The sequence below is a fragment of the Serinus canaria genome, chromosome Z (assembly GCF_022539315.1).
Source record: "Serinus canaria isolate serCan28SL12 chromosome Z, serCan2020, whole genome shotgun sequence".
NCBI classification, from domain to species: Eukaryota; Metazoa; Chordata; class Aves; order Passeriformes; family Fringillidae; genus Serinus; species Serinus canaria.
In genome coordinates this window covers 51,668,313-51,680,655 of record NC_066343.1, presented here as the reverse complement: position 1 = coordinate 51,680,655, position 12,343 = coordinate 51,668,313, and the positions used below count along the sequence as shown (strand labels likewise).

General features: G+C 39.1%; 1 protein-coding gene across 2 annotated transcripts in view; it reads left to right on the top strand.

Annotated features, from left to right (window-relative positions):
- CERT1 (ceramide transporter 1) overlaps positions 1–12,343 on the top strand; it is an 82,551-nt gene that overhangs the window by 56,576 nt on the left and 13,632 nt on the right. For both annotated transcript variants that reach the window (XM_050986470.1, XM_050986469.1), the window contains exons 7-10: positions 2,727–2,884; positions 8,403–8,495; positions 11,108–11,194; positions 12,142–12,234. In XM_050986470.1, the coding sequence (XP_050842427.1) occupies positions 2,727–2,884; positions 8,403–8,495; positions 11,108–11,194; positions 12,142–12,234 (431 nt within the window). The remainder of the gene's footprint in view (positions 1–2,726; positions 2,885–8,402; positions 8,496–11,107; positions 11,195–12,141; positions 12,235–12,343) is intronic.

Below are 12,343 nucleotides of genomic sequence, written 5' to 3'. Positions count from 1 at the left end.
GTTACAGCAGAGATTTATACTGGATTTTTGTGCTTTGAATGGAGGAAAACTATTTGCCAAAATATTGCTGAAAAAGTGGGGTTGTTCTTAGAGGAGAACTAATCATATTGATCCTATTGCAATCCACAGAGGATAACAACAGTAGGCATCAAGAAATGGATCATGTACACAAATATTTGTTTTTCACTTAGAATTACTTTAGAGATATAATGTCTATAATGTTAAGGGAGCATAAAATAAAAAAAAAAGTGGAAGAATATCTTTCTACTTACTCTCTTTAGAATACTTTCCTGTTTCTCTGGAAAACAGATTTGATCAACAGTGGGAAGGTGTTGCCAACAGAATCTTGGGAACAAGAAGGAAAACATCTATCCTAACAGAAACAGATGTCTAGGAGAGAAAAGCTAAAGAGCTACTGAAAGTTAAAGAATGGTATGAAGAATCCCTTGTATGAAACAAAAGAGAAAGCATGTCAGAAACAGAGTGTAGATGGGATAGTGAAAAATAAACTGCTTGGAAGATGTTGAAATTGAAGTTAGGGTGGGAGACAAAATTATCCTGCTTTTTTCAGTTGATGGCATGCAGTTTGATAACCAAAGAGCAATTTCAACAGTAAGAACCCTTTCCTATTAATATTTATCTTTAAACATAGATCTCCAGATGCCTGATTTAATTCTGAAATAATCATTGTAGCCTACATGAAAAAAAGTGTAGAAAAGGAATCAGAAATATATTTGGTCTCTCGAAATAGAAAATCTTCTCACAGGTATTAGTATTGTATTTGAAAAATGCCAAAGCTCAGTTGTTCCTGAGGTGAGGGTTGAGGTCATCTTCCAGCATGCTTCAGAAAGACAGATACTTCCTGTGATTAGAAATGAATCAAAATACTTGTATCCATCATAAGGAACCTGTTGAGTGACCATCTCTTTAAAAAAATAGGTTTTATATCCTTCTGCAAGATGTTCATTTTTGTCCATAATTGTAATGACTGAAAAACTTTGGGCAGTGACTTTAAGTCTACAGCTCTGCATCTATCACCTACTCTGAGACTAGTCATTAAAGAATGGCTTAGAACTGTATGTAAGTGTTAATGAGATGTGGCTAAGACCTAGAAAGGGACAAAAGTTCTCTGTTTTCCAGAAAATTAAACTGTGTTGCTGTATTTCCCTTAAATTCTACTGCAGAGATTTCTGAAATTATTTATATAGTGTTGCAGCTAGTGGCAGTTTCTTCAGCATGTCTACATATTTCCTAAGGGAGAGTGAAAAATCACATCTGCAAGCGTTATAACTGTACTGATAAGCCTGCATGTGAACTCAGCCTACAGCAACAGGAGGAATTATTAGTGTGAAACCATCTTTTTCAGTTGTGAAGTATTGTGGGCAAAGTTCTTGTATAATTTTAATTATTTTCAGTGGAAACACTGCATCACCTCCTTGCCAGCTTATGCCACTGTCAGTCTCAGTCCTCTCTGTGTTCTCTCTGCAGCTGTTGGGGAGGGAGAGCAGCTCTTCTCATTACCATTTCTGAAACAGTTTTTTTGTTCTCTTGTTTTTCTTTTTTTTCCTCATCATTTTTACCTTTTAGGGAATGTTCCTGATTTAAAAAAAAAAAAGTTGTATTCTACCGTAGTATGTCTGCTTCTTGAGGTATTTGAAGTTGTGTGTAGTCTGTAATTACTTGTTTGAAAAAGAGTTTGATTCCTTCTGAAAGGGGGGCATGTAAAACCTCGAGAGACTTAAACCACCATGCTGAAGACCATAATTGCTTTCTGTTCCCAAAGTGCAGACACTGTGCTCTGTCATTACAGAATGGAACTGCTTGAAAGTTCTGTTTTGCTCTTGGAGACAAATAAAGTTAATCAAAAATCAATTGGTACTTTTTAAACTGTAAAAGTCCTATGTTGACAAACTGACAGACTGGAGAAAAAAATTATGTCAGTCCAGGTGATAAGTCATGAGCTTGCTCTTTGGCAGTAGCAGGAATTACTTTAACTTGCTGGGTTCAGTCAACTTCAAGTTGATTGTTACTTCTGCTTTGTAATATTTTCTGACATTCATGTGCAGTGCTTGATATGTTATTATGTCAGCCTACGTACCAGTGTGACATATAATAGGTACTTTTTTTTGGCACACATTTTAAATGACTTGCTTAAATAGCCTTAGCAACAGATGGCCTGGTTGACAGCATGAAGCAGTTCTTGGAACTGTAAAACTCACAGTACTTGGAAAATTCAACACATTTGGTGCTTTTATCTTATACCTTTTTACTTTTAGGTTTTAAAATTCGTAATTATATGCTTAAAAGAACCTTGAATTATACATTTTGGATTTGATGACATTTTGAAATTGTTCCTTTCTCAGTGCTGAGTCTGATATGTTTTAAGGTTGCTCTGTGTTAATTAGGCCCCTTTTCAAGCTGTCAAACTGCTATTGTTACAAACTATTACCACTCCCTCCCACCCACATGATTTGCAGAGAGCAGAGTAATACAGCATTAGGAGCAGGCTTGATATACAGTGTAGCAAGATGAAGCTGCAAGGATCTGCTTCACCTCTTGAATATTTTTCTTTGTCCTTTGGATAACTGTGGACATTATTATCACTTTAGAATTTTATTTTCAAATTAACTTTGTTGCCAGTCTGTTGTCTTCAAATATAGCACATACGTGTGAAGTGCTTGTTTGATTAAGGGCAGCTATCAGTGATCTCTTATATGTGTTTTTAGTGTTTCCACATGTGACACCCAAAGGAATTAATGGCATAGACTTTAAAGGAGAAGCTATAACTTTCAAGGCAACTACTGCTGGAATCCTTGCTACACTCTCTCATTGTATTGAACTCATGGTAAAACGTGAAGAAAGCTGGCAAAAAAGGCTAGATAAGGTAAGATCATTTTCCTTTTACTTTTGTTGACATTTTTTTTTTTATTTTGCTTGAAATTGAAATTTCAAATAAGCTGTTACTAACTTTTGTACTCAAACAACTGCCTTTATTTTTAGGTACAGCATTTTTTAATTTTAGGTGCTTAAATTATTAACCCTATAAAATGTTAAGGAGGCTTGTTCTGACTGATGATGTAGTGGTGATATAGTAGCTCTTTTCATCATAGTCTTTTTTTCACAGTACTTATTCAGATAGTAGTCCAATATTCTTTATATCTGTAAAGAATCTGAAATTATCTCATAGTAGTAAGTGTGTTGCTTACAGCCTTCTGACATAGACTTAATTATCCATGCAAGCAAAATGATGTGCAAGTCTCTGAAATGTTTTAATGTGATAAGAGGTGGTGACAACGCTGGGGAGAGCAACCAATTCTAACTTTATGTCTCCCCAAGATAAAATGATTTCACTATCCTCTAGGAGACTGGTGAGATTAAGTTGTACTTTAAACTAACCGGTTTAATCTTCTGTGTCATGTTAGAGTATCTGTTTCTCTAGGCAATGATAGTTCATTCTGAATCTCCTCAACCAGTGTAACAGCTCTAAAGGAGCACTGTCTTCTTGTCTGAGGTCTGTTGTTGGAGGCATGACAGGTTGGAGTTCAGGCTTTAATTTCTAGAATCCTGCCATTGCTGGCTGGTGTCCTTCTTTTCTCTTTCCATGTTTTGATGTCACATATACCATGTATCAAATCTTACTCTATTTAGTGATACTCTATTCAAAGAATGAACATATTCAGACAAAAATATATCCATGTTCGAATCTGTGACCCTGTCTTCTGTATTGTTTGTGCATAGCCTAACAATAGGCCTAGCCCTGTGTCAATGTATTTTGGCTTCTGTCAGCAATTCTTTATTGGTTCCGCTGAGCATTGGAAGAATTACAGTAGGTCCTAGACTTGAAGCCTGTTTATAAGATCGTAGGGGAGTTCAGATTGGATAGAGACCTCATGAGTTCTCTCTTGCTCTAACCTTCATCTGAAAATAAGGACAGTTTGAGTAAGATTAGGTTGCTCAGGCTTTTATCAAGGCTGTAGACAGCCCAGCTCTTCTAAGCAGGTCTGCTCCTCATCTGTTGTTAGAGTGAAAAAGTTTTGCCTTATATCCTGTTGGAGTAACTTTTATTCCAGTATCTGATGCTTATTTATCAGCCTTCTTCTGTAAACTGTGAGGAGACTGGCTCAATTTCTTTATTAGTTTCTTGAACATATTGGAAGGCTACTGTTAGATGCCACAGCAAAAGCCTTCCCTGTGCTAGGCAAACACTCTTCATTTCTGTTGATGAGACTTTCCTTAGACCATGTTTTCCTTGCCTGTAGTTCAGTTTATTTTAATAAAGAATACCATGTTAAAATATAATTCATAATTATTTAGGTTGGGTTTTGTCACTCTTTTGGTTGCCTTGTGAACTAGCTTTAGAGCACTTGTGGAAGATGCAGGTGATTAGCAAATTAAAGGCTAAATTTCACTGGAGTCTCATCGGATTAATATCTCATACAGCACGAGTAAGTCCATTTTAAAGGGGCTCACAAACTCCTTTCCACTTCTTTTCCCAGGAATTAAAAGGAGCAAAAAGGAGCAAAAGCTCCTGAAACCTGAGAGTTTTCAACTTGCTCTGCTTTGGCAGACTTGCAACTTTCAAAAAGGCCCATTTGTCAATGACATTTTCTGGGGTTTAGAGGACAGTCATGGGATTAAGTATCTTAATTAGTTTATAAAGTCATTACTTTGTATTCCTTTCTTTGGTCACCTTTTGGAAGAGGAGATTTTTTCTTGAATGAAATAACTGGACTTGTGGTGGGATAGCCTTGGCAGAGAGTGAAATGCTCCCCGCCTATTCAGCGGGATTAGAGAAACAAGTAGAATGAGAAAGCTCATGGGTCAAGAGAAAGACAGGAAGATTGCTCCCTGGTTTTTGTCACGGCAGAACATTCTTGAGATGTGGAAAATCAATTTGTTGCTGATTTAAAATAATGGGAAGTTCATGGGAGACAGGAGGACAAACAGTTGTCAATAAGTTTCCCAATAAGTTGTCTTGCCCCTTTTCCCAAGCTCAATGTCATTCCTTCCCCGTTGGCTCCTCTTCCTAGAATTGTAAAATCATTAAGGCTGGAAAGACTTCAAACCTTATCAAGTCCAATGACTAACCTAACCCTTCCAGCTCTGCCAGTAAACCATGTCCCTGACTGCCACATCTACACCTTTTTTAACATAGCCACCTTTTTTAACATGCCACCACTTGCCAGAGCAGAGCAGTCTGTTCCAATGCTTTTCTCCCTTTCAGTGAAGAACTTCCTCCTGATATCCAGTCTAGCCCTCCCCTGCTGCAGCTTGAGACTGTTTCCTCTTCTGCTTGTGCTTGTTACTTGGGAGGAAAGACTAACCCCAGCTGGCTACAGCCTCCTTCCAGGCAACTGTAGAGAGCAACGACATCTTCCCTGAGCCTCCTTTTTTCCAGACTAGACACCCCCAGCTCCCTCAGCTACTCCTCACAGGAGTTGTGCTCCAGACCCTCCATCAGCTCCATTGCTTTTCTCTGGACAGCATCTCAATTTCCTTCCTGAATTGAGGGTCCCAGAACTGTACAAAGGATTGGAGGTGTGACCTCACCTGTACTGAGTACAGGGGGACAATCTCTGCCTCGGTCCTGCTGGCCACACCATTGCTGGTACAGGCCAGGATGCCATTGGCCTTCTTGGCCATCTGGGCACTGCTGGCTCATGTTCAGCTGCTGTCCCAGCACCCCCAGCTCTTTTCCAGCCACTCTGCCCCAGCCTGTGGCACTGCCTGGGGTTGTTGTGACCCAAGGGCAGGACCCAGCACTGAGCCTTGTTGAACCTCACACCATTGGCCCCAGCCATGATCCAGCCTGTCCAGATCCCTCTGCAGAGCCTTCCTGCCCTCCAGCAGATCAGCACTCCCACCCAGCTTGGTGTCACCTGCAAACTGATAGAGGGTGCACTCGATCCCCTTGTCCAGGTCATCTGTAAAGATATGAACCATGACTTGCCCAAATATTGAGCCCTGCCATCAGCACTGGTGGCCGACCACCAGCTGGATGTAACTTCGTTCGCCACCACTATTTGGGCCCAGCCATCCAGACAGATGTTTCTTAACTAGTGAAAAGTATACTCAACCAAACCATGGGCTGCCAGTTTCTCCAGTATAATGCTGTGGGAAATGGTGTCAAAGGCTTTAGTGAAGTCTGGACAGACTACATCCACAGCCTTTCCCTCATCCACTAAGCAGATCACCCTGTCATAGAAGCTCAGGTTGGTAGGCAGGACCTGCCTTTCACAAACCCTGGCTGATTGTCCAAGTGTGCGTTGTGTACTCTCACTTGAGGTAGTGTGTTCCATAACCTTACTGCCTGCTAGCAGCAGGCATTGCAGGGTGAGGAATGTTGCATTTGCAATTAGTCCAAAACTTCATCTTTGCCATTGCTTCCTCCTCATGTTTTTTTCCCAGCTCTAGTGCCTCCATTGGTGACAGCTCTCTGGGAAAAAAAAATCTGTTGCAGTGTAGATCCTTCATGGGATGTGGTTCCTTCAGGAAATACCCCTGCAGTTTGGATATATATGTTCTCTGCCCTGAAGGTGCACCTCCTCATCTTCTTGGTCTTGGCATCTCCTCTGTGATTTCTCACTTTTTCTTCCAATTCTTCTCTCCACAGAGTGTTTTTCCTCCTTTTTTTTACGCCTCAGAGAAGTGTCACATGCATGATAGTTGGGCTAAGCTGTGTGTTGCAGTGAGTCTCTTTTGGAGATGGCATGGGCCACCTCTGTCTGCCACAAGGCAGCCTCAGTCTCCTCCCACAAATGCTACCCATGTGAGCAGCACCTTGATGCCTACACTCTTAATTACAGCAATTAATTGACTGTATTCAGACCTCTGCTACCATTATTCCACAGTAGTAGAGCTGCTTTTGTTTTAGTTTTTATCTTTTCATTTTAGTGCTTAAACTCACTTTTAAGAGTAACTTTTATAACTATGGGTCTGATCAAGAGGCATTGTATTCCAAATGATAGATAGATGTGGGGTGAGAATGGTATAGATCTTTATACTTTCGATTTTCTTGAATCTATCTGTAAACTTCTCTAAAAAGGAAATAAATACTGTGCGATAATAGAAGTATAGATTCTATAGTTAGTTTTTTTTTCGTTTTCTTTCACTGCCAAAATAGTCAAATATCCAGAATGAAATTGATGTGTATTGTAGTATTATCTAAAGTTATTGCAATTACTGCTTTTCTTTCCACCTTTTATACTTAGCTTTTAGGATCTTGATCTTGACTTTTTGTTTCCAGTACAGTATATAATACATTGAATGTATTTTAAAACAGACTTTTCTTAAAATGTATACACATTGTATACACAAAGGATTTTGTCATTAGTATTTGATCCACTGTTTTACTTGCAAAAAAGTCTTTGTGATAATGCTTTTTATGTTGTCTTGACTGCTGCAGCATTTTTCTTTTCTTGTTTTTGCATTCTCTAATATTATTGCCAAGAAGAGCTGGCAAATTTGGAGAGTCGTATTTCAACACATGTGAATTGTAACTAATTTGCAGATGAATTATAGGAAGTATGGGGATTTGGAGTGAGTGGGAGAAGGAGTTGTGTTTTAGGTGGGGGTCTGTTTTAGTTTTCCTTCCAAGTCTGGTAACGTTTCTGTACTTTTCTCAGTGACTTATACTCAAGTCATGCTTTATGTATCTTCAGGACTCTCCAGTTCCTTTCAAAAAAGATAAACATGCAAAATTTTGTGAAATCTGTTAGCAGGTACTGCCTCTTTGATTGTTTCAGAAGGGAAAAGCCTACAGTCACAATTGAAGACGATAAGCACCTTCACAGTGCTTTTTGTTGTTGTTGTTTGCAATATTAGACTTAGTCTGATTTTGGCATTACAATTGTTTTATTCAAAATAGACAATGATATAGTCACCATCAGGTTTCTACACAGACTGGCACCTAATACAGTCACAACCTGTTACAGGAGAAGGATATCAAGTTGCACTCTCTGCATGGCATCCACAAAATTTATATGATGCTAACTTGTTAGTGTATTGCTACATTCAGCATGTTAGCTTTTTACCAGTTTTAGTTTTTACCCTTTGTTATCCCTGCCCAAGTATCTGTGTCAAAGAAGTTTATATGAAGTGTCAGATACAAAGTATGACTCCCAGTGGAGCATGAACAGCTATGCTTAAACTAGAAACTAGTTTTTGCATGTTGATCTGGTTTCTTCCACATGACTTAGAAGATATCCTCAAGGTAGCTAGTTCCCCAAACTTTCTATTATATCTGCATGTATATTGGCACATATAATGCATACATGAAAATAAATTCAGAAATTCATCAGCTTTGCAGTTGCAGCTTGGAGAAAACACTACCCTGGCCATTCCATTTATTGGCATGTTGACATTTCATTTTTTCTGCATTAAATGGTCATTTAATTTTACAGGAGACAGAGAAGAGGAGAAGAATTGAAGAAGCGTACAAAAATGCTGTGACAGAACTGAAGAAAAAGTCCCACTTTGGAGGGCCAGACTATGAGGTATGAATTTTACTTCAGAAATTTTTTATAACACTGTTACTTTTTGAGGTGCCCACTAAGTCACTCTGGTACTCCCCTGCTCCTTTACTACTCTACCACAGGTGGACAGGGGAGAGAGAATATAATGGAGGTCTTCTGGGTTGAGATATGGGCAGGGAAAGGTTGCTCACCAATTACTGACAGAGGCAAAACAGATTCAACTTGGGGAAGTACCACTTAATTACTAATCAAATCTTAAAACTACCCATTCCCTACCCCTCTCTTCTTCCTGGGTTTAACTTCACTTCCAAATTTTCTGCGTTCTACCCCTCAGCTGTGCAGAGAGAAGGGAACGGGGTTTGTGGTCAGTTCATCTCACATTGTCTCTGCCACTCTTTCCTTGTCACAGGGAGCACTCCTTACACTCTTGCCCTTCTCCAGTGTGGGATTCTCTCCCACAGGAGACAGTTCTCCGTGAACTTTTCCAACACGAGTCCTTCCCAAGTACTGCAGTTCTTCATGAACTGCTCTGTGTGAGTCTTTCCCTCAGGATGCAGTCCTTCAGGAACAGGCTGTTCCAGCATGGGTTCACAGTCCTGCCAGTAAACTTGCTCTAGCATGAGCTTCGCTCCATGGGTACACAGGTCCTGCCAGAAGCCTGCTCCTCTGTGCGCTTCCCACAGGATCACATCATTCTTTGGGCATCCACCTACTCCAGTGTGGCCTCCTCAGTGGGCTACAGGTGGATCTCTGCTCCTCCATGGACCCTCCATGGGCTGCAGGGGAACAGCTGCTTCACTGTGGTCTGCGCCAGAGGCTGCAGGGAAGTCTCAGCATGTGGAGCCCCTCCTTCTTCACTGACCTGGTACCTACTGAGCTCTTTCTCTCACATACTCTCACTCCACTCTTCTCTAGTTTTTTCCCCCCTCTTTGTTAAATACATTATTCCAGAGATGCTACCATAGTCACTGATAGGCATGGCCTTGGGCAATGGCAACAGCAGGTCCATCCTAGAGCCAGCTCACACTGTCTCATTTGGACATGGGGGAAGCTTCTGTCAGCTTCCCACAGAAGCCACCCCTGTAGCCAGTTCAGCTACCAAAACCTTGCTACACACATTAACACAAAACACTTTTAAGATTGGGTTGTTTCTTAAAGAGGGAAAGTAAAGTTTCACAAGCCAGTGCAAACATGATTTACAAGTGTGTTCATGCCAGACTTACTTTTTCACCTTGGGAACTGAAACTGTATGAAGAATCTCAGTCCTTAATTTCTTGAGTGGAAGTATATCTTAAATTTTGATGTTTTGCTTTTGTCTGAAGTATGTTTCTTACAGATATTTCTGGGTTTTTTTTCTTCCTTTCTCACATATTTGATGCCACATATATGTAATTGTACTTTACCTTTTTATTTGTTCAGCTGTAGAGATAAGTAAAACAAAAATATAGCAGACACAGTCCTAGAAGATGACGTTTAACTTTAACTGGTTTTTAGTTTGTCACTGCCACTTGAAATACTATGTTTTCAAATTCAGATTTTAAGTTCCTTGCTTCTGTTAAATTGCATTTCATCACCATTCTCCTCAGTCATGTATTTAGTTCTATCCTAAGATGCATAAATCAACCTTTGAAGTGTAATGGTTTAGGTTGGAAGGGACATTAAAAGTCATAGAGATCCAATATCCCTGCCATGGGCAGGGACTCCTCCCAGTAGACCAGGTTGCTTAATGCCCCATCCAGCCTGGCCTTGAACACTTCCACAGATGAGGCATCCACATTAATGTAAGCTAGTGCACCTGTAATACAGTGAGCTTGACCCTTTCATGTACATTAATGAAACACGTTTCTACTTTCAAGTCATAGCCTGAGAAATAGGAATAGTACTATTTTTAAATATCTTAAATAGTACAGCTATTTAAGATATTTAATGTTAGATTAATTATTGTCACTGAGACGTTTGCTGTAAAAGAATTAAATCACAGTAGGAAGTTGAAGTTTGTCTACTTGGTTATGAACCCAGCTTTTTCTTCCAGGTGTCACTGCTGATACACAGTTTGGGGCTTTTTTAAACTTTCAGGACTAGGTTGTTTTACAATACAATAAAAGCAGTAAACCTAAACTTATTAAATTATCATTTTAATTAGTAGTAAACTGTTGTTGCCAAGAATTTTCAATAGAGATCCTCAAAAGTATGTCTTCCGTTGTTGTATTTTTGAACACACATGAATATCCGTGCCTTAAGGTACTGAAATACTTGTAAGAAGTCTAACTACATTGTTATGGTAATAGATGTTCTTTACTGACACTGTACACATATTCAAGAGAAGACGTTTATTAACTAAGTCCTAAATTTGGAGTCAAAGCATACTGACACTATTACTCACTTTCCTGGGGTTTTTTCTTCTTTATGTAACTATCATTAAAGTGTTGTTAGAGGAAGACACTTCCTTTAACAAGTAAAGGTTTTCAGAGAACTTGTAATCTAAGAATATTGCTGAAAATATTTGAGATCTGTAGAAGAAATTTGCTTCCATCAGTTAAATATAAAATATAAACATGTATTTCTAATGTTAAATTGAAGTGGAACTTTTATGTGTCCAGGATTTTTAACTCAATTTTTTTCTTATGCTCTAGGAGGGTCCTAATAGTCTGATTAATGAAGAAGAATTCTTTGATGCTGTTGAAGCTGCTCTTGACAGACAGGATAAAATGGAAGAACAGGTACTAAAACTTGAAAAATGTCTTAATGATGAGGACTTCCTGAAAGACATTTGTGTCTTATAGTCTGTCCTGAGGTGTATCTCCTGAAGCTCTAGTTATTCAGACACTGATCAGGGAATTCCCCTTACTATTTTTACAATAAAATATTGTTGCTCAATGCTAATTTTGAGATGGTAACTTCATAGCTTGTCTTGAAAATAATAGTATAAGTGCTAAGTTTATTGAATGTCTCTAGTTTCTAATTCCTAAATAAATGTCCTGTATGAAAATTATCTATATGTGACTGCTGCCCTCTTAAGATAAAAATATCAAATACTACTGTCTCTCAAAATCTTAGCTGTCTCTCAAAATCTAATAATTGGTCTGAAGTTTCTTTTTACTTCAGTGATATATGGAATAGGAAAGACATTGTTCTGCCTGGGTACTTCACTAACTAATTTTTTTAATACTCTTCAGGGGCAAGTATCAAAAAGGGTAAGATGCATTCTAGAAAATAGATACCGTTTAGAAAGTGTAGCAGCAAATGAAATGAGAGGGAATAGCAAAGTTGTGCATCCTTTGTTGTAAAAGACTTTATGCTTAGGAATGAATCAATAACAATGGCTTGAGAATTAGAAGACTTTTTAGTGGACCTGTAGTACCCAACAGAGTTTACCCTACGTTGGGATCTCTTAGCAAAGAGTGAAGATTTTGAGTGACTGTGATAGTACTGCCTGGATCTTTAGTGCTGCCAGTGTGTTTTGCTTTACTCAGAAATGCACCTTGAAGTTTAGATTAATTCAGTCTTCAGGCCCACTCACTGAGAATTCTAGTGGGATGACAGCTTCATGCCTGTCATGGACAGCATTAGTTGTTGTAGTCACTATGTAGATTGAGCATGACTCACTTTGTTTCACAGTCCACCCGGTAGCAGCTGACTAATAATAATTAAACCTTTGTTGTTGCAGTCCCAAAGCGAAAAGGTTAGATTACACTGGCCGACATCCTTACCTTCTGGAGATGCATATTCTGCTGTGGGGACTCATCGATTTGTGCAGACGGTAAAATATTTATCCTGATCTTCCTCAGAATAATGGGCTGGTCTGTGCTGTTTCTATGTAATGTTTTGTATGGGTAGGTGAGATTTTTTTTGGTGTTTCTAGTAACTTC